Below are 27,447 nucleotides of genomic sequence, written 5' to 3'. Positions count from 1 at the left end.
CAGAGAAAACAAACCTCTTTTGAATACATCTTTTCTTTTTTGGCTCAATAACATGGGAAAGCAGAGGACCATCAAATGGTGATGGCATTAGTGAATCCTTAGCAAAGTATGGAGGAGATAATGTTAATTTTGGATCTCGAGTTAACCTAGCCCAATCCCCCAAGAAGTAGTAAGCGCTGCACGCGTCTCCCACCTGTTAGGATAAAATAACAAGACATCATGCATGCAGAAATTAATAATTGCAAATCTTGAACTAATCAGAAGAAAAAAAGAGAAAAAACTATACTAAAAGAAAAATTGAGCAAACTCTAACACCACCTTGTGGGACATGCAAAGACTAAGCGCGATTCCTCCACACTCGAAATGGTTTAATTGTGCAACAATTAAGGCACCAGATGTCAAATCAGGGTTATGAATAACTTCGTTCATGGATGAGTTGATTTCAACTTCGAAGAACTCAGCACCGTGATCATCATACTCAATAGTGACATTGTCTTTTAGAGTTCCTGCCCATGGATAGTAAAATGTAAGAGTTTTTGACAAAGAGTTTGCTAGAAATTGAAATAATTGGTGTTTAGGGATTGAAGCCACTTGATGGTTTGGATAGAAAAAACAAAGGGCATATATATATTAGCAACAACTTGATCAATAAGGGAAAGATTGTGCCATCTTTGAGTAGATGGGGTGGGAGAAGAAGGTTTGATAGTCTTCTTTGAAATGGTTGATATCATTTTTTTTTTATGGTAAGTGACCCTTTCTTGTTTTAGGCTCATATCAAATAACTATATATAGCGATGACAAATGAACTGCATTTAGACTGATCAAAATGGATTGAGTTAATAAGTAAGAGGAATATTAGTCTGTTCAAAAGTTAATTTTGTGAAATTATCTAGAAGGCAGGTCAAAACTCAACCCTTTCATTTCTTACTATGTTTTATTTGTTTTTTCATAATTTTTTAGTATCTAATAAAAATATTATTTTTCTTCGTTATGGCTAATTATGTATAACATATCAAATAGAAAAATGTCTTTCTGGAAATATCTTACGAGATCTCTCATAGATTAATTTGGGTTAGATATTAGCCCAATTTTTGATTGATTGTAATAATATGAGCTAATTAATAAGCGAGTCAATAATCAGTTCAAACCAAAGTGAATTGAGTAGATTATTATTTCATGGAATTATGTTAAGATATATATATAAATATATATAAATAATTGTTAAACCTAGACATTGAAAATTTGTGGTATTCTATAAGACTTGTTCAATTCTAGTTAGGACTCTAAAAGATGCATTTGATTCCAGTTAGAATTCTTGGAGGCTATTAACCATAAACCCTAGCTTATGCCTATCTAAAGATTAAAGGGTATATATCATCTTGAATCTCGAATATTCCACAAATTAACTTAATATTCATTAAGTGATCAAATCCAAATCATCCTAATTTGAGAAATATGTTACTAACGACCCTGATAAATGTTATGAGAGAAAGAATCAAGGATCAAAGGAGGAACATAATTGTACCCAAACTACTTAACAATATATAAAATATTCTTATTTCTTCATATTTTATTTCTAATTGCAATTTACTTTCTGTCACATTGAAATTTATCGCAAACAACTAGATATCAGTGGCGGATGTAGAGTGTGTCCAGGGGGGTCATTCGACCCCCCTCGGAAAAAAATTTACACTATATATATAAGATTAATTTTTTTGTGTACGTGTATATATTTAAAATTGAACCCCCTGAGCATATGTCAAAGGAGTAGCTCAATGGTTTATGGGGTTCAGGATTTCGCCTATGTTTTATTTGAACCCCCTTGATAGAATTCCTGCCTCCGCCACTGCTAGATATACATACATATTGAAGAATACATGCATCTGCCGTATAGTTGCATCATCCATGCAGTAGTGTTGTTCTATTTTTGGTAAAATATGTATTCGTATACGGTGTCTACGTTGAATTTATTCAACTTATTATGATCAACTAAATTTCAGAAATTTACGTGGAGTGGACTTTTGTAAGGGTGGTGTTTAATTTTTGACCCCGTTAAAAAAAATATTATGCAAAATGAAAATATATACCTCCATCAATTATTAGGGATTTTTTATTTTTTTTAACTTAAAAGTTGTTTGTTTGTTTGAATACAATTTTGGTAAACAATAATAGAGCAGAAATAATTACGTCATTAGAAAAAGAAACAGACAAAAAAATATCTAAGTCATGTTGACTCGATCTTTTAATATTATCGAACTTAGAATTTGGATGGTAACCTAAATCAATTATTGAATCCAACATAAATTAGTACGCAATTGATAAAAAATGACTCAAAGAAAAATTGACTAATCTTAAAACATTACTAAACTTAGACTAGTTATTTCCTTCCTCTTCTCTTCCAGGACGAAGCGCCTTTCTCTTTCTCTTCCAAACGTGCCCCGCAAAGCGGAGTGGAATACATATATGGATGGAGGGGGAAACAACTTTCCCTTTCTGTCAAAATGCGATCTTCACGTTGTTAATTTACCTCTCTTAATACTTTCAACTTGACATTCTGCTCCTTCCGATACTTTCTATAACTAAAACATCAGCAGCTTTAATAATGTAGTACAATTTCAATTGGACTTCCACGTTATAGACTTGGCAAAATTTTCATTAATAATTTATTTATATAAATAAATACCAAAGAAGTATATATATAATTTAATTTTTCTATTTTTCTTATTTTGGAACAAGTATTAGTAATCCTAACACCAGAAGTATCGCTTTCATATAAGTAATCGCAAAACCATAAGTAGTAAAGTATTTGGAAAACTATCTGACAATGGAAAATGGATTGAATTCTTAGATGCAAACAGTGGTGACGAAATACTCATCAACCTCTTCCCCACTATGCAGGTGAGCATCAAGAAGGGGCGGAGCATTTGGATATCCTTCACCGGAAAATTATACTGTACACCTAAGTAATGACAAATATCATATCAATATTATATTCACTTTCAAATAGTAATCTATCAACATTTTCATTTCACAATGGTATGCCATTTATCGAAGTAAAGAACATATGCCATGGAAAAGATTAGGTAGTTGTAATGGACTTTTAGTTAGGGGAAGAGAATAAATTCTAAATATTGTAGAAAATCTGTAAGAAAAACTAATGAAAAATCTTTTACTTGGTTCAAGCATACCATCAAACACCTTTGTTGCACCAACTCTTAACCTGAAGAGAAAATGGAGGAGAAAATGCCTATAATAGTCCATTATCTTTGAGTTTTTACTCAAAATCATCCTTAAGATTGCATCTCACTACCTAAATCCAAACATGAATAAGTATAACAGAAAAATTAGTACATGCATATTCAAATCCAATAGGAAATGACCCAAAAAACAAATGGCGATTACAGACAATAAAAGTTCAATAATAAACAAAATTGTTTTAAAACCTCAAAAATATAATAACTCGCAATTTGAACGACAAATTCCTCAATATCAGAAAAAGAACATATGAGATTTGAGAATCATTAAGAAAAAAATTGTATAATTTTAGTGTAACGATCCAAAAAATGGATGTGATGACACTCGTCTTATCCCACCAAAACAAGTCAGCCTAAAATCCAAATATTACAAACTATGCGGAAGTAAGACATATTGAAATCTCACAATATCATAAGTGCGAATAACTAAGTCAACTTAATAAAACCCCCAAAATCTGGTTGTCACGTGTACAAGCCGCTAATGTGTTATACCAAAATTGAAAGAAAATACAAGTCTCAAATGACATTGTTTCTAGAATAGAACAGGATCATAAATAAGGAGAAAGAAGATCCGCTGAGATGACAAGCAGTTATCTCACAAACCTCTACAAGAAGTCTCAAACAAGAAAATAAGAGAAAGTATCACGAAGGTTCGGACTAGTAACCTACAAAAATATAGAAGAAAGGAGTGAGTACCAAACCACACGGTACTCAACAAGTAAACTTCTAAACACAAGCTAAGGCAATAAAATACATGTACTCCATACCACCCCAACCGAACCTCCACAACTACAACCTCATAAAACCAGTCCTACCTAACAGTTCACAATGTACATAACTCACAACTAAACAACAACACTCTAACAATTACATATCCTCAACAACAAATTCAATATTCAGCAATCACAAGTTCCATAGAAAGACACTCACAAGATCAACAACACACAAGACCAAGTTCACCAATGATAAAAGATGTGCAATGCAATGAAATGCAATGTCAATTATAGTGATACATGTCTGATCTAACGATACACCCCCGTTGTCTCATAGTCCGGGACCCATCGGGGACATATCTGTACATGCATTCGTCGCGGCGTGCGACACGACCCTCGATAATAGTATTCGTCTCGGCGTACGATACGTCCCTCGATAATAGTATACGACACGTCCCTCGATAATAGTATCCGTCACGGCGCGCAACACGTCCCTCGAAATGGTACATCCTTTTCAATTTCTTATTCTTCCTCAATTCACATAACACTTATCACAACCATGTCACAGAACCAATGCAAATGACATGTTCACATAAATAATGAGGAGATAACCATTTTCATAATAATGCACAATTTACAACAACACAATCGTGATACAACATCAACAATGAGTCAATAAACTTTTCAAACTATTCTCAACATCACACACCAACAATTAATCACATTACCTTTTATTACCCTTTCTTTCATCATTAGAATTATTCAATATGGACAAGTCAACCCATCACCAATTCTCATTACTCCCCAACACATATCACAAGGAAATACGAGATTCTATGCACTTAACAAGGATTTAGAAATTCACTTGCCTCAATTTATTGACAATTACTCTGGGCTTGAGCATTCCCCTTTCATTGGGCTTCCAAATCAATACAATCTTTCCAAATAAACCACAATAAGATTTCGAAACTAACAATACCCATATTTTCCAAATTTTAAGCCTATGATTAAGTTTCAACTTCTCCAATATTATAAATCTAACAATATTCATATAATAAAATACGCCTACAATTTAATTACCTATACCGATATATCAAAACTTGAATCCTAATTTAACAACTAATAACAAAATTGTGAAACCCAAAAATTAGAGTCATAACCAGAAAACTTAAATACGAAATACGGCCTAAAAATCAAAAACCAAAATCACCAATTAATTATCATAATTACTTAAAGATCATGTGGCCATCATTACATATGATTAGCCACCAAGTCTTCCTTCCCAAGTCCAACCATACGTATAAATAGGTGCAGAATTAAGTTTTGCAATATTCAAATTCTCAACTCTCTTTCCTAATCCATTATAATAATAAACTAATAATAATATAACCTCTAAAATATATTTCAATTCATTGTTTCAGGTAATTAAAACACCTGATGCATATTAGCCGCTATTCTAATTGTGTTTAAAATTCTCAAACCAACTTCAGCGACTGATCATAAAATTACTCGGGGCAACTATCGAGAGGGGTGAAACTTGGTGTTACTATTACAAAGTAAAGACTCTTATCAAAGATAAATGGTGCCATCTACTTTCCTGTAAAGAAAAACTATTGAAAATGTCACGCCCCGAGCCTATACCCTAGATGTGGCCGGCACTCGGAGACCATTGTTGGCCCCAAGCTAACCCTTGGCCTGGATTACTTAACTCAGCGGAAGACTTTACTCAATGAAATAGCCTCAAATAATAACTTAAAGAATAATAAGTTGGCCAAAATGGTATTTAAGTCTTAAACAACATTTGAAAGATAAAGAAAGACATCTGAGCTAATAACTATCTAACTGTATATGAAGCCTCTAAAATACTGAGATGGATGTTGGGACAAACCCCACAACATCCTAATAAATGAAAGACTGAAAGCGAATAAAAGAGTCCTCCAGAATGCAAGAAGGCTCACCACTGACTCTGAGCTGCTCAACTGGATCAACGAGGCGCTGGATGCTGATTCTGGTTACCTGTATCTGCATCATAATACGATGCAGGCCAACTGGCTTCAGTACATTGAATGTACGAGTATGCGAGTTGGAATGCTAAGCAACATAGGCTAGAAAGAATCTGAAGGAACTAAATAACTTACCTGGCTCAACTCAACTCAACCTGACTGACTCATTTCAATATAAAGTAATTTAAAACAAGTGCAATATAAAGAAAAGATGTTTAAAACATGCTATAAACTCTGTGTGTATGCAAAGATACAATAAATTTGAGATGAATATAGAAATACAAATGAACTGATGTATATGAAATTACAATAACTGCTGTGGGAGTTTCTCTAACCGATAACCATCACATAAGAGGTATAGTGATGATACAACGATCAATCTCACGCTGCCAGAGCATCCTATACCCGGCCAAAGGTATAGAACCTGAACTGCCTAATGGATCCACTAGTCTATCTTAAAAAGGATTCATCTAAAAAGTATGATCCTTTTATACCTATGATGGCTACATGGTTCTATAGGGGTTGTGGGTTCTTTGAACGCTCCCCCAATTCGGTACTCAATACTACTCCCAAAACATACTAGCTCTTATTTTTTTAAAACATACATCTTCTATGATTTGAGATTGGTGCTCAAAAACTTAGCTCAAAGGCTATCTTGGAAATCTCAGTTTCCCTTTTTGCTTCATTTAGAAAGCTATTACTCTTTTCTGAAAACTAGCCCGAAGGCTCTTTGGAAATCTCAGTTTCTGTTCTTGTTTAAATGTGAAAACATTTCTTTTAAACTTCTTTGGGAATACATAGTCCCCATATACCTCTTGAAGAAAAGAACTTCAAACTTTACTCTTTACTCTTTGCTTAACTTCAAACTTAAGTCTTAAAACAAAGTTAAAACGTTTGTAAAAGACTTATGAAAACTTGAAATAAACTTCTCTTACTTGACTCTTGACTTTGATCTGAACTCTTACTTGAATTGACTCTTAACTGATCCTTGAATTAAATTATGAATTCAAGGATTATGATTTGTGTTTGGACAGACCTCATGATGTTTAGGAATGATTTCAACTAGCTAAACTTGAGAAAAGTTACGAAATCACCATCTTGGAACAAGTCCACGACGTGGAGATGTTTCTACATAAATACTCGTGAAATTAAATTTTGAGACAGAGGAGTTCGCGTCTTACCCGCGACGCAGAGAAACTTTTTTGTCACTAGGGAAGCAAGTCCGCGACACGGACTTGTTTGACGAAGCATGCTCGACTTTTTCCTTCTTCGTTTTCCAGCCCCAATTCGCCTAAACTCTAATATTTTCCTCAAACTCATGTTAGATCTCAATACCCAGCGTATGTGTAATGACCCTCATGGTCATTTCTGTGTCTTGCCTTCTGTGTGTCATTTAGAGCGTTCCTATAGCGACCCCAAGTCATTTATGACTTGCTGGGACTGACAGTTCGGTCACCTGGTCGTTCGTTTGGTCTTGGTGCGAGTTTTTGTGTTTTGGAGCTTATGAACCTTGAACGATCATTTTCGATCAAAAGTTCAAGAAGATGACATCGGAATCCAATTCTGACGATTCCATCAGCTCCGAAAGGGTCATTTTAGGCTAGTAGCATGGTCGACATGACTCCCGAGGTTTTCAGTGTGAGTCGGTGTGATTAGGCGTTTTAGCCTTTGGTTTTTGGCTTTAGTTTGACTTTGGTCAACATTTTGAGTAAACGCGCTCGGATGAGAATTCCGTCAGTGTGGTTAGCTCCGGAATGTCGAGTTTGGTCTAGATTGACCCTTCTTTTGTGTCTGGAGATTTTCGATATCTTTCCGAGCCCTTTTGTGGGTTTTGACTTAAAAGGGCTTTTGGAAGTGGGACCCACTTTTTATCGAAATGACCTCTGATGGAAATTTCGACTGCGCCGTTGAGTCTGAAATATCGAATTTGGTATGGTTGCATATCTCGTTTGCGTGCACGGGGTTCCGAACGAGATCGAAGCACCCCGTCGGAATTTAAAGTTTTGGAAATGTTGCAGATTTTCTGCAATAAATTGCAGAAAATCAGCCACATTTCCCAAACTTCAAACTCTCATCTCTCTCTCATCTCTCAACCGATTTGGGTGATCCAAAAGGCTAAGTTGTGAGATTTTTCGAGGGCAACGTGTTGGTGAGCTCGGATAGTGATTTGGAGTCCCCGTTTGAGGTAATTTTCGAAAAATACCTGCTGCCAGACCTCTTTTTGTGACTTGATTTTGGAAATTTTGAGACTTGTTTTCTTAGCCATTTTAGATCCGATTTTGGTGATTTTTGAGGCTATCTTGAGTGGTTTTTCGAGGAGAACATTGTGGTGTTGTTAGATTTTACTGTAGATCGCTCGTTTTTGGTAAATACACTGCTGTCCCATTTCGATTTTTGAGAAAATTTGGGTTTTAGTTGTATGTTGGTATTGTGTTGTTCCCGAGCCCCGAATTGTGTCCCATTATGGGAAATGAGCTGGGGGAACTGGTTAGGACCCACTTTTGGGGTTAATTTCGGAATTTTCTGTGTGGGTCCCACGATTCCCGTTTTGACTCCAAAATTGACCCGTCTCTGTTTGTTGTGATTTTGGTGTCTAAACGACCGTATTAACGTTGTGATACTATTTTTGATAGCGGGGAAGCGTTTCGAGACCTTTCGGAAAGGAAAATCTCCGGAGGAGTGATTTTGGAGCGCGTGTGATCGGCTTTAAGGTAGGCTACGGTTTTCCCTCTCTTAGATTGAGCTCGAGAATGTGAATGCATGTTGATTAGTTGGGATTTGGGTTGGGTAGTCATTGAATCTTGCATAGGTGTTAAGAAATCATGTTTTAGGCCTATTTCGGGAATTATCCGGTAACTGTGAGCATGCTTTGTGTTATTAACGGACCCTCCTCGCTATGTGGAGTGCTTGCATGCTTAATTATTGTTTATTTGAAGAATGTTGGGCCTTAGTTTAGGTTTGACTAGGGCTTGCCTTAGAAATACATTATTCGGATCCAATAGGCCTTAGTTTTGCCCCGACGTCGCTCGGTCGGCTTAGATCCTTGTAGACTGGTGTAGCAGACTTGAGTCTGATAGTTTGGGTCTTAGTTAAGCGATACTCTCTCTCCGACTATAGTTATCCTTATTTTCTTCGATGTTACGGCTTCACGAGTTACATCGGCGACACTAGTTCTACTTCGCGATTTTAATTTGATTTTCGATTTGGTTCCAAGGACTTTCATTGATTGGCTATGTGTGGACGGCGTTCCACAGATATTTATGAGTATGGATCAATTGGGACTCTTTCAGCAGCTACATTGGCACATTTATAGAGCATCCGGTTTGAGGTCCGGCCTCTATTGCCCAGACACTTATATAGAGCATCCGGTTTGAGGTCCGGCCTCTATTGCCCAGATACTTATATAGAGCATCCGGTTTAAGGTCCGGCCTCTATTGCTCAGACACCTATATAGAGCATCCGGTTAGAGTTCCGGCCTCTTATACTTGATACTTGTGATTGGTTACTTGGGTACTTCTGCTGAGCATCCGGTTCGAGGTCCGGCCTCAGTGCTGTCAGATTCTACTAATTAGGGTTGAGGTTCTGGTTCGATGTTCTTCGTTCTTGGGTTCTTTTATGCAATTCTCTTTAGTTATAGTTATTCTGTGTACTCGTCGGGCTTATGGGGGTCCGTTCGGGTTTTTATTTAACTTGCGCACGAGTGTACCTTCTGGGCTTATGGGGGTCCAGTTAGGTGTAGTTAGCTTATAGATTACTTTAGTTAGTTCTTTGTACACTCGTGTGCATTCCATTGTTAGTTAGATTTTAGTTCTTGACCCTCGGTTTGTATTATTCCTTCTTTTCATATTGCCTTTACTTTTCAAGTTCAGTCGGCCTATGATGCCTACTGGGTACCTGTTGTTTTGGTACTCATGCTACGCTCTGCATCTATTTCGTGATGCAGGTCCGGGCACTAGTAGCCAGCGTTGATCGAGCTTGGAGCAGACTGATCCGGAGACGGGAGTGAGCACACGACATTTTGTACTATTTCAGTCTCCATCTGTATATATAGACTTGTCTTTTACCTTTCGAGACAGTCCAGTCTCTGTTGTCCACTTTTGGGACTTGTACTCATTTTGTTAGTAGCTCTGTACTAGTGACTTCCAGGTTCTGGGAGGGATCTTTATTTGTATATATGTTTTTGGTTTGCTTCCGCCTGTTTATATTGTTATTTGCCTACTCTTGTTTAGTTTCTACCCTCAGACCCATTACTTGTTGTTCCGGGTTACGGGTTGGCTTACCTACTGGTGGGTTATAGTAGGTGTCATCATGACTTGAGAAATCGGGTCGTGACAGTATGTACTCAAGAAATTAACTCAAAGTAACTCTAAAGCACAACGTAAAGATCTCAGAAACTCCATAATTCAACCCAATTCAAGAACAACATTTAAATTCAAGAATTCATGTTAAGAACATCAACTTTCAAACTCTTTTAGGACGAATTGCGCTGAAACTAAACATGTTTGGCGCGTGGGTAAATGAACCCAACGCTATGAGAGACTCACATACCTTGTCGGATAAATTCCTTGCCGGATCCACAACCAAAATCGATCGTTCTTGGCAAATCTTGTTTTTTTCTCCCGTTCTTTCTTTCTTTCTCTCTTCTCCAAGCCCTAAGTGTATTCTAATTTTCCAAAACTGAATTAAGTTCTGTTTTTACCCCAATAAATCCCTAAAAATGAATTAGGAATTTAATTAGAGAAAAGACTACTTTGCCCTATCCTAAATCCGGATTGGGACTTTCCTCAATCCAACAACCTAATTTCCGAAAAGCATATCTCACTTATACAATGTCGAAATTGCGCAAACTTGGTGGCATTGGAAAGATCTTCCCAAGGGATTTCTAACCATATCAAGAACTACTCCTAACTCATCCTAAGTTAGGAGTTATGGTCGTTTGAAAATGACCAAAACTCACTTTCTTAACTTAGACAAAATTTCCAGATTTCCACATTATTTGCAAAAATGATTATTTTCTGATTTAAAACTCTTTCTAGTCGTTTCTAGGTGTGAGATGTTACAATATCTCCCCCTTGGGAACATTCGTCCTCGAATGAGCTTTATTTCACTATGCTAAGGGTAGTAACATCAAGTTCAACACTCAACAAGCAAAACAAGTAACACATGCTTACTCAATAATTCAAGGAGCTAGCACTAAGAAGAGAATTAGTACTTGGTCCGCACTTTCTCCGAATTTAAAGAGATATGGATATCTCTTCTTCATATCCTCTTCAGCTTCCCATGTAGCTTCTTCAACAAATCGGTTCCTCCAAAGGACTTTGACTGATGTAACCTCTTTTGTCCTTAACTTGCGAACTTGGCAATCTAGAATCTGGACCGAAATCTCCTCATAAGATAAGCTATCCTTGATCTCAATATTTTCTGTTGGTACTATTAATGAAGGATTTCCCATGCATCTCTTCAACATAGAGATGTGAAACACCGGATGCACTGTTGCTAACTCTTGAGGTAGGTCTAACTCATAAGCTACATTGCCAATTCTCTTGACTATGCGATAAGGTCCAGTATACCAGGGGCTAAGTTTCCCCTTCTCACCAAACCTCATAACACCCTTCATGGGTGAAACCTTCAAATACACCCAATCATCTACTTCAAACTCTAGTGGCCTTATCCTAACATCTGTGTAGGATTTTTAACGCCTCTGTGCCATTTTTAGCCTCTCTTGAATCACCTTTACCTTTTCCATAGCTTGGTGAACCAAATCTGGTCCTATCAACCCTGTTTCACCAACTTCAAACCATCCAATAGGAGATCTGCATCTTCTCCCATAAAAAGCATCATAAGGAGCCATTTGGATGCTAGCATAAAAATTGTTGTTGTAAGCAATCTCTATGAGAGGCAGGTGATAATCCCAATTCCCCTTGAAATCAATCATGCAGGCCCTCAACATATCTTCTAATGTCTGAATAATATGCTCTGCTTGCCCATCTGTCTGAGGATGAAAGACAATACTTAAGTCCACCTTTGAACCCAAGCCTTTTTGGAATGACTACCAAAACTGTGCAATAAATTGCACACCTCTATATGAAATAATGGAGACCAGAACCCCATGAAGTCTTACCACTTCTTGAATATAAAGCTTAGCATAATCTTATGCTGAGTTGGTAGTCTTTACCGGCAAAAAATGGGCTGATTTCGTCATCCTATTGACAATCACCCAAATAGAATCATGCTGCCTGCGAGACTTTGGTAACCCTATGATGAAGTCTATATTAATCATCTCCCACTTCCATTCTGGAAGTTCTATATTTTGAGCCAAACCACCCGTCCTTTGGTGCTCTACTTTCACTTGTTGGCAATTTGGACACCTAACAATGAATTCAACAATGCCCTTCTTCATGCCATTCCACCGATACACTTCTTTCAAATCAAAATACATCTTGGTGGAACCCGGATGGATGGAATATCTGAAGCTATGAGCTTCCTCCATGATTCTCTCTTGGAGTTCATCCACCATTGGTACACACAATCTACCTTGATATTTCAACACAACATCTCCCCCTTGTTCAAAAGCTAATACTCTTTGCTTTTGAACATTTGCCTTCAAATCAAGCAAAATGGGGTCTTGGTCTTGCTTTTCCTTCACTTCTGATACTAGTGATGATTCAGTCCCGTTCGTCACCACTATTCCTCCTTCTGTGGAATCCATAAGTCTGACTCCCAAGTGTACAAATCTGTGCACATCTTTGACTAACTCCTTCTTTTCTTCCTCAACATGGGTGGTACTACCCATAGATAACCTGCTTAAAGCATTAACAATCACATTAGCTTTACCGGGTGGTAAAGAATACTCATGTCATAATCCTTGAGTAATTCCAACCACCTCCTCTGTCTGAGATTGAGCTCTTTCTGAGTGAACACATATTGCAAGCTCTTGTGATCAGTGAATATATCAACATGAACACCATACAAGTAGTGTCGCCAAATTTTCAAGGTGAAAACTACAGCAGCCAACTCTAAGTCATGGGTTGGATAATTCTTCTCATGAACCTTCAACTGTCTGGAGGCATAAGCTATCACCTTGCCATTATGCATTAACACACAACCCAAACTAACTCTAGATGCATCACAATACACCACAAAACCTTGAGTACCCTCTGGTAAGGTCAAAAATGGGGCACTAGTCAACCTTTTTTTCAATTCCTGAAAGCTTTTCTCACAAGCTTCAGACCATTGAAACTTTACTGTTTTTTTAGTCAACTTCGTTAAAGGAGAAGAAATGGACGAGAAACCCTCAACAAATCTCCTATAATAGTCAGCCAATCCCAAGAAACTCCTAATATCAGTTGGAGATGTGGGTCTAGGCCAATTCTGCACTGCCTCAATTTTCTGAGTATCAACTCTAATACCATCACCGAAAATAACATGACCCAAGAATGCCACAGACTCAAGTCAAAACTCACACTTGGAGAACTTGGCATACAACTCTCTATCCTTCAAAATCTGAAGAACTATTCTGAGATGACTAGCATGATCATCTTTATTCCTTGAATAGATTAGTATGTCATCAATGAAGACGATAACAAACATATCTAAATAAGGTTTGAAGACCCTGTTCATAAGATCCATGAACGCTGCTGGTGCATTGGTCAAACCAAAGGACATGACCAAGAACTCATAATGACCATATCTAGTCCTGAATGCTGTTTTTGGAATGTCACATTCCCTAACTTTCAGCTGATAGTAGCCTGATCTGAGGTCAATTTTTGAAAAATAGATGGCACCCTGAAGTTGATCAAATAAATCATCTATCCTTGGAAGAGGATACTTATTCTTGATGGTAACCTTATTTAATTGACGGTAATCTATACACATCCTAAGGGAACCATCTTTCTTTCTCACAAACAAGATCGGAGCGCCCCAAGGTGAGACACTTGGTCGAATGAAGACCTTGTCTAACAAATCTTTTAACTGTTTTTTCAACTCTTTCAACTCTGTTGGTGCCATTTTGTATGGCGGAATAGATATAGGACGAGTATCTGGAATGATGTCTATACCGAAGTCTATTTCTCTCTCAGGAGGGACTCTGGGTAGGTCATCAGGAAAGACTTCTGGAAACTCTCTTACTACAGGAACTGACTGAATAGAAGGTACCTCAACACTTGAGTCATTAACTCAGACTAAGTGGTAGATACACCCCTTGGAAACTAACTTTCTTGCCTTAAGGTACGAAATGAAATGACCTTTGGGCACTGCTGAACTGCTTTTCCACTCTAAGACTGGCTCATTTGGAAACTAAAACTTGACTACTCGAGTTCTACAATCAACTGAGGCATAACAGGCATAAAGTCAGTCCATACCTAGAATGACATCGAAATATATCATGTCTAACTTAACTAGATCAACCATGGTGTCTTTGTGATTGATGGAAACAAGACAATCACAATAGACTCTTTCTGCTAGAATAGACTCCCCAACAGGTGTAGAAACATAGAAGGTTCACAAAGTTTCTCAGGAATAACATCAAACTTATTTGCAACATAAGGAGTTACAAAAGACAAACTTGCTCCTGGGTCTAGCAAAGTATAAACATCAAAAGTAAAGACTTTGATCATACCAGTGACAACATCTGGAGAGTTCTCTTGCTCTTGGCGACTGGTGATTGCATAGAGGCAGTTTGCTCCTCCACCAGTACCAGAAGTAGCTCCTCTAGGTGTAGCCTTGTCTGGTGCAGCGACTGAAGACGACTGGGCTCTATTACCCCCATTACCCTGCCTGTTCTTTGGACACTCGCACATGACATGCCCACTCTGACCACACTTGAAACAACCAGTGGAGCCTTCACGACAAATACCTGAATGGTTCCTACCACACTTGGCGCTGACAGGAGGCTTACTACCCTCTTGCACCACACTACCCTAGGAATAGGTAGGTTTAACTCTAGAATTCTGACCATAGTACTCACTCTTGTTCTTAGGTGCAGGTGCACTAGCAGATGATGGAGCAAATCCTTTCTGTTTCTGTTGGGAAGATGATCGGTTTGCATTACTCTTCTGCTGTCCGGACTCATTCTCTGTCTTAGCTCTCTTGTTCTTGAACTCCTTTCTATTCCTCAGCTTCTCTTCTTCTACCTGTTGCACATAGACCATCAACCTCGAAATGTCCATGTCCCCATAAGCATTGCTGCCCGGCCCTCCTTGCTTGATAGACGCCCCAACCCAACAACAAACAAACTCATCCTACTTCTCATGTCCGCAACTATTTCAGGAGCATAGCGAGACATTTGGGTGAACTTCAACCCATACTCATGCACACTTAAAAAATCCTGCTTTAGAGTGAGAAACTCACGTACCTTAGCCTCTTTCAGCTCTTGGGAAAAGAATCGCCCCAAGAAGGCCTCCTCAAAACATACCCAACTCACAGGTGGTGCATTCTTAACTCGACCTCCTTTCCACTAATCAAACCAGGTCCTAGCAACATTCTTCATCTAATATGCAGCTAGCTCAACTCTCGCAATATCAACAACATGCATCACATCGAACACCTTTTTCAGTTCCTCAATGAAATTCTCTAGATCCTCTGCAGTGCTCGAACCACCGAAACTTGGGGGATTCATCCTCAATAACTCACGAATTCTTGAAGTGTCAGCCTCTTTTTGCCGAGCTCATCTCTGCTGCCTAGCCTGATTGGTCACAACTTGGCTAAGCATCCTTATAGCCTCTCTGAACTTAGTATTAATGACTTCTCTTTGAGGTTGCACTTCAGGTGCATTGGGTAACTCTTGTTCCTCAACACTCCTCCTAGTTGGACGACCTCTGACTGATCTTCGTGGAGTCATGATTATCTGGAACAAGCGCAAGTACAAATTAGAGAGAAACATTTAGAGACCAAACTCTACGCACGAAATGAGTGTGAAAGAAGTGAGATATTTCCTAAATGTTGCAGCCTCCTAATTATAGATGTGGCGCGCTTCACACCGATAACTAAGACTCTACAGACACAACTTCATAGACTCCCTAGGACTCTTGAACTCTGTGTTCTGATACCAAGTTTATCACGCCCCGAGCCTATACTCTGGACGTGGCCGGCACTCGGAGATCATTACTGGCCCCAAGCTAACCCTTGGCCTGGCTTACTTAACTCAATGAAATAGCCTCAAATAATAACTTAAAGAATAAAAGTTGGCCAAAATGGCATTTAAATCTTAAACAACATCTGAAAGATAAATAAAGACATCTGAGCTAATAATTATCTGACTGTCTATGAAGCCTCTAAAATACTGAGATGGATGTTCGAACAAACCCTACAACATCCTAATAAATGAAAGACTGAAAGCGAATAAAAGAGTCCTCCAGAATGCAAGGAGGCTCACCACTGACTCTGAGCTGCTCAACTGGATCAACGAGGCGCTGGATGATGATCCTGGTTACCTGTATCTGCATCATAATACAATGCAGGCCAATTGACATCAGTACATTGAATGTACGAGTATGCGAGTTGGAATGCTAAGCAACATAGGCTAGAAAGAATCTGAAGGAACTAAATAACTTACCTGGCTCAACTCAACTCAACCTGACTGACTCATTTCAATATAAAGCAATTTAAAATAACTGCAATATAAAGAAAAGTTGTTTAAAACATGCTATAAACTCGGTGTGTATGCAAAGATACAATAAATTTGAGATGAATATAGAAATACAAATGAACTGATGTATATGAAAATACAATAACTGTTGTGGGAGNGTAATATTGCATTGCATCGAGTAATTCTGTTGAGGTTTCCGCTGAGTTAAGAAAGTCAGGCCAAGGGTTTGCTTGGGGCCAGAAATGGTCTCCNACAATAACTGTTGTGGGAGTTTCTCTAATCGACAACCATCACATAAGAGGTATAGTGATGATACAGCGATCAACCTCACACTGCCAGAGCATCCTATACTCGGCCAAAGGTATAGAACCTGAACTGCCTAATGGATCTACTAATCTATCTTGAAAAGGATTCATCTAAAAAGAATGGTCTTTTTTTACCCATGGTGGCTACATGGTTCTATGAGGCTGTGGATTCTATGAACACTCCCCCAATTTGGTGCTCAATACTACTCCTAAAATATACTAGCTCTTATGTTTTTAAAACATACCTCTTCTTATGTTGGAAATCTCAGTTTTCATTCTTGTTTAAATGTAAAAACATTTCTTTTAATCTTCTTTGGGAATACATAGTCCCCATATACCTCTTGAAGAAAAGAACTTCAAACTTTACTGTTTACTCTTTGCTTAACTTCAAACTTAAGTCTTAAAACAAAGTTAAAATATTTGTAAAAGACTTATGAAAACTTGAAATGAACTTCTCTTACTTGAATCTTGACTTTGATCTTAACTCTTATTTGAATTGACTCTTAACTGATCCTTGAATTGAATTATGGATTCAAGGATTATGATTTGTGTTTGGAAAGACCTCATGATATTTAGGAATGATTTCGAATAGCTAAACTTGAGAAAAGTTACGAAATCACCGTCTTGGAACAAGTCCGCGACGCGGAGAAACTTTTTGGTCACTGGGGGAGCAAGTCCGCGACACGGACTTGTTTGACGAAGACTACTCGACTTTTTCCTTCTTCGTTTTCCAGCCCCAATTCGCCTAAACTCGAATATTTTCCTCAAACTCATTTTAGATCCCGATACCCAGTGTATGTACTCAAGAACTTAACTCAAAGTAACTCTAAAGCACAACGTAAAGATCTCAGAAGCTCCACAATTCAACCCAATTCAAGAACAACATTTAAATTCAAGAATTCATGTTAAGAACATCAACTTTCAAACTCTTTTAGGAAGAATTGCGCTGAAACTAAACATGTTTGGCGCGTGGGTGAATGAACCCAATGCTATGAGAGACTCACATACATTGTCGGATCAATTCCTTGGCGGATCCACAACCAAAATCGATAGTTCTTGGCAAATCTTGTTTTTTTCTCCCGTTCTTTCTTTCTTTCTCTCTTCTCCAAGCCCTAAGTGTATTCTAATTTTCCAAAACTGAATTAAGTTCTGTTTTTACCCCCAATAAATCCCTAAAAACGAAGTAGGAATTTAATTAGAGAAAAGACTACTTTGCCCTATCCTAAATCCGGATTGGGACTTTTCTCAATCCAACAGCCCAATTTCCGAAAGGCATATCTCACTCATACGATGTCGAAATCGCACAAACTCGGCGGCGTTGGAAAGATCTTTCCAAGGGATTTCTAACCATATCAAGAACTACTCCTAAATCATCCTAAGTTAGGAGTTATGGTCGTTTGAAAATGACCAAAACTCACTTTCTTAACTTAGACAAAATTTCCAGATTTCCACATTCTTTCCAAAAATAATTATTTTCAGATTTAAAACTCTTTCTAGTCGTTTCTAGGTGCGAGATGTTACAAAAAACCACATCATTATTGATTTAGCTAAGTTTTAGTGTCAAAGTTTAGCCTAATTCACTGAGAAAAGATCAAAGAAAAACAATTGAAAGTGAAATTTTATCAGGTATTTCCTTTAAAATGTCCACATATAAAGACTTTTATGGTTATTACAATAATATCTCGTAATCGTAAATATTTAAACTTTCTTATTTTTTCTATTGTTACTCTCCAACTCATTCGAACGTGATTTTCACTTGCATCACAATGCTCTCAAGATTTAACATGGAAAATCAGTTGGACTTGTCATCGAGATGATTCTGTAATAGTTTTATATGTAATTTTTTCTATTAAAATAACTATCTAGCATCAGGCTAAGGTCAGCTCATGTTATAAAAATTGAGCTCCCTGAGAATTGTCAAACCATAAGGAGAAAAAGTACCTGTGGTCCAATGAACTTAGGTGTTGCTGCCAGTCTAACAAGACCACACTCCATGAATTCTCACACAACATATAAGTTACCTGAAATACTTGATGACACAAAAACTACAAATTCCATAACGTTAGTGTGGTCCAGTCTGCGTAAAATTAGTACTCTCTTTTCGCCATTAAGCAAACACTCTACAACGGAATTTACATTCACAAATTTCACTTTATTCACTGCAACAATTGAATTGATTTGAAGATCGTGAGCCTTGTTACTATTAACCATATTTTCCTTCGCCAATCTGCACCGAAAAATAAGCCTTAGGATCTTTTACAGTTCTAAAAAATGATAGATATCTAAGTTAAATTTATAATCGTATTTTCGAATACTTTGAACAAAGCTGATAGTACAAAAAAATAACTACATAACCAAGCAAGTCTATTCTTATATAGAACCATATGAAAGAGTACCTCAAAGCCTCTTAATATCTTGCAAGAGAAAAAGATCTGAAGTCACCTATCTACTATGCCAGAGTAACCATCAAGAGGTTTTCCTGCATAGCAAAATGGTGGAGGTTTTCCTGCATAGCAAACTGGTGAAGGTCATAGGATATTAAACTACCTTTTCATATTACGCTAGTTTTCCAGTGAAATGCATAATTAGTCGGCAAAGCTGAAACTCTTCTGATCATGATAATATTACATGGTGAGGTTTCTAAATGTGTTGTTTTTTTCCATCAGCTCGACTAATCCTAAATATTAAATATGTATATCCATAGTGGAGATTAATAGATCATTGGAACTTGTTGAAGAAATAAAACACCTTTTTTTTCTTAATAGATTTCGAATGTGTACTTTTCAGCAGCTGCAACTTCAATAGATTGCAATATCAATTTCTAATGCTCTATTATTCCTCTCTTTAATCAGATTTAATAAAAACTTTCAACAACAAACTCTTTAGATTCAATGGCAATCTAATCCTTTATCTCACTTTTTAAAATCATTTTTGTAAGAAAAAAAACAAATCGACACCATAACTCATGAAATCATAATAGAAAGTTGTGGTAATATCTCCCACGAAAAAGTTGAGATCTGCTAGATCTAAATAGGTAATTAAGGATGACAGAGGAATTGCTAAAGCCTTTATCAAATGTCGCCAATCCATTATAAGCCTATAAAGCTTTAAGAAGAAGCCTCTCTAGACTACTTGAAAATTTTAAAATCATTTTCGCTATATCTGAAGTAATGTTAAGCTCTACTCTAAGAAAATACAATCTTAAGACATTTCTAGTTTATTTTCAAATAGTCTAGTTATGTGTGAGATGGTCGCTCGCAACCAACTGATGAATTCGGATGCTTATGAGTGTATGTCATGTCCTCAAGTTGATCAAATATTCATAGTTACGAATAATGATGGAATGTTAACCCTCTCAAATGGTATGTTATTTTAAAGGAATATATCATCAATTAAATAAAGGCAGGAAGAAACACAAATAGCCAAAAATGATACTCTTAACAAATTAACATCTTTAAAATAGAAATAATATTTTTAAAATGGACGGACTCTTGACGCCTATCTCTCTAAATGATATATATCTTCTTTGAATAAGTAATAAGAAACTCCACCTTTCATTGGGAATTTCATCAAACATGTCTCGTATTTAAATAAAACCAATGATAAGCTCATCCAACACCACTCCATAATATTATAGACAGAGGAGAATTATCAACAACATTGAGACCTTATTTAGATATCACAACCATCCATGAAATGCAAAATTAATCATAACTATTCACACAGTTGACGAAAAATTTATTCCTTACCTAGCAATATATGTCTCGTGCAACACTATCAAGGAGCTTCATTGCAGCCCTTACATGTTTTACCCCTTGAACTTTAAATTTTTAATGTGCATTTGGAGAACTTTCAATCGCCTGACCCATCTGCAAAATGTAAGAGCAATTAAATTCTTAGAAACCCAACTTGAAATTTTAGGTTAAAATGAAAAATAAAGTAATAGAAATCTGGTATGATTTATATTTTACTAATATAGAGACTTAATAGAGAATAAACCAAAGAGAGAGAAAAAGAGGTAGAAAAGCGAGAGGAACTTACAATTGAAGTTTGCTAGAGAAAACCAATAGTTAGGAGTTCACATGACAAATCATTGAGCATAGCAAATAGGAAGCCAGCGGAGACGCTTTGAAATTTTAGTGTCATTTAAATTGAGACGATGTATCAATGGTCAGATCTTCAGTTTGAATTTAGAAATTTACACTTCATTTGTAATAGAAACTAAAAATTAGGGATTCAGTACAATGAGATAATTTGATTGTCAACATCTATGTATTGCAAAGATAATTGCATAATAGGAGTTCATATCATGAAAAATCAAGAAATAACTCAATGTAGCATAGAGATGAAATTGAAGGTGACAAAAGAAAATGATAAAGCGGACGATTCAATGCACATTGAAATAAGATTTTGTATTTTCTGTTCCACCTTGTAAGCATTAGTGAGAGCAAATGGTGTTCTACACATGGGTATAATGTGCCTAACAGACTATTTAATGGAGACAAAACGTATAAAGGTTTTCAATATCCAGCCCAAAAATGCCAATGAAATAGACGCACATGAATTCAGGGATTAAATCAAACATGTTGCATGTCAAAAAAATTCCCACATTTCAAATAGAAATTAAGTGGAGAAACCCACAAATACAAATTTGTTTGTCCCACTCCTAATAAGTAACATCCTTTAATTAGAAAATGACGGTAATATTTACATATAACGAAAAAATTTCACTTCTAAGGAGAAGCTAGAAACCGAGTATCACTTATCTAAACATACGCATATCGAAAAAGCTTATATAGAAAATCCAACAGAAAATAATCCAAAAAAAATTAACAAATACCTAAACGTGATTAAGATGGCAAAAGTTTCTGCAGTTTGAGCAGCAAGAGACACAGTCTCCATCTTCTTTAAAATCGATTTCCTCAAAATTTCTTTTAAAAAAGGAAAAAGAAAATGAGAAAACTTTACATCTATAATCTTCCTACTATATATTCGCCTAAAAGAAATAATTAATTGCACCAAAAAAAAAAAAGGATATGAAAGATATCTTCTTAAACTTTCAAGTAGTGAGATCTAATTTTGCTCCAAGAAGAAATAGATGTGGCCTAAATATTGCTTCTTTTCAAATACTTTGTCGCCCTCTTGAGTGAAATTTACTGGGAAATAAAGAAGAGAAAAGAGAAATGGAAAGAGGAGGAGAAACCAAAGTAGTGGTGATTTGCAGGTAAAAAGAAAGAGTGGACGTGTGTTGATAGTGGAAGAATATAAAATGAATGTCCAATATAAAAGCCCAAATTTGTAGTACACTTTATATAGCTTATTGTACAATCAATTCTTGCTGTGATAGTCCCACTCTTGTTGGCTTATATAGCATAGAATATGCTATTATCCAATATTGATACATTAAATAAACATTTATACAATATCGATACATAAAACAAATTGTAAATCTATAAAGATTAACAACATATTGTTGACCGCCACATGTGTGGCTATCCACACTTATAGTTTAGTAGATTTGTGCTACATATATTAGGACAAGAGAAGTAACATATATATATTTAAAAATTACGTAAAAAGTACTATAAATTACAATAATTAACAACTTAAAATATTTAAAAATCATATTAAATTTAATTGACTCTCTAAATTTTATCTTTGTCACATAAAGTGAGACAAAAAATAACAAATATTGGGCTCGTGCTAGCCTGTTGTACAATTAAGAACTGTAGTGTTAGTCTTTTTCTTTTTGGCTTATATATAAATATAAATATAAAGGTAATATAATATATAATACATTGTTATACATTATAAATTCATAACTATATGCTATTATTGTTATACATTATAAATTCATAACTATATGCTATTATCCAATATTGATACATTAAATAACTATTTATACAATATCAATACATAACATATAATTCATTATATATGCATGCCGCCATTTTTGCTGATTTTTTTTTGGTCATCTATACAGTTATGTAAGAAGATTTTCTATTTCTAAACCTCGTAGATTTTGGAGCTGTTAGTTTGGACTTGGTCCATTGCTTCACCCAGCTCCAACCTAATATGCGATTTGATAGGATTGAGCTTAAAAAAAACTAAAAGTTCATTTAAGAACGAGATTGTTTAGCCTAACCTAAATAAGTGCATCGACTTGTGAGGCTTAATCAAGATTGGACTGGTCCAACTCGATCTGTGAGTCGAGAAAAAAATATGTAATTATAAATATAAAAATAAAAATAAAGTAGAGGACTTAGAATCACAAGAAAAAAAAAAGGCCAAACTCAAAATTTATATAACCCATTATATATGAATATTGTAAAATTATAATAATGAGAGATTGTCTACGATTGTTTACTAGTAATATTATGATAGCATTTTACTAATTGAGGGATAATTATGTGATGACACATTAAAGATATTACTTTACTAGTAATAAATATATAAATGTATCATTTTTTTTTAATGGATAAAAACAAAAATAACATTATGATAGCAAAGTAAGACAATTCAGATCCAAATATCACCTGAAATTGAATTTATCTTTTGTAGTAATCACATGTAGTTCCCTGCTAGTGTATATTATCTTTCTTTTTTTATTTTTTATTCATGAATTATATTGGGATAATTAAATTTCGAATTCAAAGTTAAAAACATCACTTTTTTTCTTTAAAATACATAAAGGGTCATTCAATTTTTGGTTTAATCAAAAGGGACACTTCGCTAGAGAAGGAGCGAGATATGTTTGTGCTATAACTACCGCTAACGGCATAAAAAAATTGATCATCTCGCTGACTTATGAGCGATTTTCTCTTTTATTTTATCTTTTTTTCTTGCTACTTATGAGCGATTTGCTCTCATTTTTCCCCCAAAAAATCGCTCCACACCAAGCGAGTTTGTAAATTATTTTTTTTTGTTATTCTCGCTGCACACTGAGCGAGTTCTCAACTTCTTTTATTATATGACCTCATAGTAACCCTGTCATTATTTTCATTTAGATAACGATAAAAAACTTTCTAATAATATAGAAAACATTTTTATTTATTAGTAATATTTTTTATAAATTGAAGTAGGATGAACATTTACTAATGAAAAAAAAAATCATTATTAGGAAAAGAATGTGTTTTAAAAAAAGAGAAATAATATATTTAATTGAAAAAAGACGGTTTTGACTTATTAAGTAACAATAAGAGCATTTTTAGATCAAATTATTGGAGACAATGATATTTTTGGATCAAACTATTAACTAAGAATATTTTTTTTTTCATTTTACATAATTTAAGAACATTTTTAACTTTATTCCGTTAATTAGGTCATCACAAAATCCAAGAAAAAAGTTCTCTTCCAACACATGTTTCCAAAAACAGAAAGAAATTAAACATTGAAAAAACAAAACAGAAGAAAAAACAGAATGTTAGAAATAATCCAAGTTGATTGATGGTTGGAGAAGCAAAGTTGATGAAGGTGAATGTCTTCAAGTGACAACTTCTTCTCTGTTGATTTAACACAAATATTATTTATATAAAAGAGGGAAAAGAGTTAAAAATGCCCTTAAACTATGTGAAAGGAACAAAAGCATCATCCGTTTGTAGTTTGATCCAAAAATACTTTTGTTGTCAATGCTTTGGTCCAAAAATGCCCTTATTGCTATTTAATGGGTCAAAAATGTTCATTTTCCAAATAAATATATTATTATTTTCTTTTTAACACATTCTTTTTCGAATAATTTTTAAAAAAATTTAGCAAATGTTTATCTTACTTCAATTCAGAATAAAATAAAAAATGAAAATATTTCTTATTTTATTATCATTATTTTTTATCGTTATATAAACATAAATTAATGATGGATATACTATGATCTTTTTTATATATTTATATATGATATATATTATATGTCAAAAGGGTACATGAAGTTATTCTATTTTAATTTATAAAATGAGATTAAGAAGAAAACAAAATATTTCCTACATTTTTATTTGTTAAAGTGATTTTTAGAAGAAAGAAAACAAGAATAGTATTCTTTAATAATATTTTAATTAGGAAGACGTTGTGTTTAACACAAAAAAAAATAATATATTTATTCGAAAAAAGGCATTTTGTAACTATAGGAGCATTTTTGAAAGTATTGACTGTAAGAGCATTTTTGAACTAAAGTATTGACAATAAGGACATTTTTAAGCCAAATTATAAATGGAGGGCATTTTTGTTTCTTTCACATAATTTAATGATATTTTTTACCCTTTTTCCTATAAAAGAGGAACAAAAAAAAAAAAAAAATTGTGGACAAGAGAGAGTGCCATATACTGTTTTTAATTTCATTTTAACATATAAAGCATTGTCTTAAATGTGGATAAGTAAGAAAACATAGAGTAGACAATTAATTAGAACATCACAAAATCATTTTTGGCAAAAACAATTATGTTCAAACCAATTACACTCACTCAAAAAGCTTAAAACAATAAGAAATGAAACACTAAAACCACTCTCATTGACAGCCCTGAAATTAATAACCAATGTCTTCAAGTGCTTGGCAGAAATGCCCCCATCAATACCTCTTAGATTATGAAGACATGATATATATATGCTTGAAAAGCTTCACCACTTATTATAATTCCTCTTCAACATCTCCACGTCTTTCATTCTCTCAGGAATCTCCTTTAAATTGGGACAGTCATGGATACCAAGACCTTTAATCAGAGGCATGACATTTGTGCCTAAATGCCATCTTTCTAGCTTATCAAGTTCACTAAGATGAAGGAACTCGAGTTGACTGAAGTTGTTATCACTGCACATTATTTCTTTTCCTTCATAAGCTGCTTCATCTAATATGAGATTCCTTAGCTTTGGCAACATTCCCAAAATAGGCATCGGATCTTCTGTCAGTCTTGAGCAGAAAAGAGCTATCATTGTGATGGAATTTGGAAACAAATCAGGCAGTTTCTCTATTCTCCCTTGTAACCTCAATTTCTGGAGCTTTTCACAACAATTAACAAATTCAAGAGATGGGAATGATTCATTAGCATAACACAATAATCTGAGAGTGCTAAGGTTTTTCAAGCTGCTAATGTTGTTTAGGGAGTAAAATTTCTTAATATGATCCATGGTTAATTCTCGAAGATTGACTAAATCAACAGGGTCAACATCTTTCCATTGATCACAACCAATGCCTTCAAGAACTTGAAGACTAGTGAGTTTGCTTATATGTACCAGAAGTTCTATATTGTACAGAGCAACTAAATGTCTTAGATATATCAGGTCAGCTGTCTCGCGGGGTAGGTTGCAAGAGTATCCCCCCTCATTGACAACAAGTGTCTGTAGATTCTTGAGGTTGCCAATGGAAGACGGAAGATCATAGATACCTCTCAATCTTAACAACTTTAGGTGGTACAAACTCCCTATGGCATCAGGTACTATAGACGCATTCCCAGCATGCATATCTAAGTACAACACATATAGATGTTGGAACACACTCCTGAAGTTTATATGACTCATCTTACGAAAATTGAGATCGAAGAACATAATTGACCTCAACTTTAAGTTAGAAAGATCAAGTGAGAAGTACCTTTCTCCGTGACTATGAATGACATGTCTGATACATAAAGAGGATATGGATTGGCTTCTTGGATCATAAACGTCAAAGAAGTTTACCTCCAATGCCTTTTGTATCGCAAGATCATGGAGTAAATCATGAACCCTACATTCAGTAACTCTTTCCCAAAATGTATAAGCCACTTGAACCAAGCTTCGTCTTATCAGTTCATTCAAGAAGCCTTCAGTGACATCCTCCATTCTTTCTTCTCCTCTGGGTATGAAACCCTCGGCCATCCACAACCATATTATGTTATCAACCTTGACCACTTGATCTTCTGGAAAAATACCAAAGTAGAGAAAACACTGCTTGAGCGTAGGTGACAAATCATCGTAGCTTAAGGATAGTATGTTAGAGATTTCAATAGATTTATCTTTTTTAATGTTCTTCCAAAGGTGATCTTTCACCTTTTTCCATTCGTTTGGCCCCTTTTTATGTGAAAGTAGTCCGCTCAATACAACAATTGCAAGAGGTAAGCCTCTACACTTTTCCACCATATCCTTAGCTAGACTTTGCATTTCTGGAACCATTGCTCGAACATCAAGTAGTTTCTTACGAAAGAGATCCCAACTTTCTTCTTGACTTAGGAAACGAAGTTTATGAACAAAACCTCTATCGTCTGCTCTTTCAGCGACATCCTCTTTGCGCGTGGTAATAATGGCTCTGCTGCCATTCTTGCTATCCGGGAATGCTCTTTTCAAACTCTCCCATGCTTGTTTCTGCCATACATCATCAACCACCACAAGGTATTTACGTTCTTTTAATAGATCACGAAGATAAATTTCGAGATCTCCTGCTGTCATCCTTTCCAACAAATCTAGAGTTTCCTTGGTGCGACCTTGGACGGATTTTATGATATTCCGAAGAAGATCCATGGTGTTGTACTCTTGCGAAACACATATCCAAGCGCGTGTATGGAATCTATTGAGTATATCAGGACTGGTGTAAAGTTTTCTCGCAAGAGTGGTCTTGCCTAAACCCCCCATTCC

The 27,447-nt window shown here is 35.6% G+C and overlaps 2 protein-coding genes and 1 long non-coding RNA gene across 5 annotated transcripts in view; 1 reads left to right on the top strand and 2 right to left on the bottom strand.

The window, feature by feature from the left end:
- LOC125856617 (disease resistance protein RPH8A-like) overlaps positions 1-26,425 on the bottom strand; it is a 227,377-nt gene extending 200,952 nt beyond the window's left edge. Inside the window, exon 1 of the mRNA XM_049536206.1 lies at positions 25,440-26,425. Coding sequence (XP_049392163.1) covers positions 25,465-26,388 — 924 coding nt within the window. The 5' untranslated portion in view covers positions 26,389-26,425 and the 3' untranslated portion in view covers positions 25,440-25,464. The remainder of the gene's footprint in view (positions 1-25,439) is intronic.
- LOC125856610 (disease resistance protein RPP13-like) overlaps positions 1-27,447 on the bottom strand; it is a 228,901-nt gene that overhangs the window by 200,838 nt on the left and 616 nt on the right. The window lies entirely within an intron of this gene.
- LOC125856621 (uncharacterized) lies at positions 8,045-10,299 on the top strand. Its single transcript, XR_007445539.1, has 3 exons — positions 8,045-8,155; positions 8,604-8,681; positions 9,914-10,299. It is a non-coding gene; the product is annotated as an uncharacterized LOC125856621 (long non-coding RNA).

This window comes from Solanum stenotomum, chromosome 2, assembly GCF_019186545.1.
Source record: "Solanum stenotomum isolate F172 chromosome 2, ASM1918654v1, whole genome shotgun sequence".
NCBI lineage: Eukaryota > Viridiplantae > Streptophyta > Magnoliopsida > Solanales > Solanaceae > Solanum > Solanum stenotomum.
This window is presented reverse-complemented; position numbering and strand designations above follow the sequence as displayed.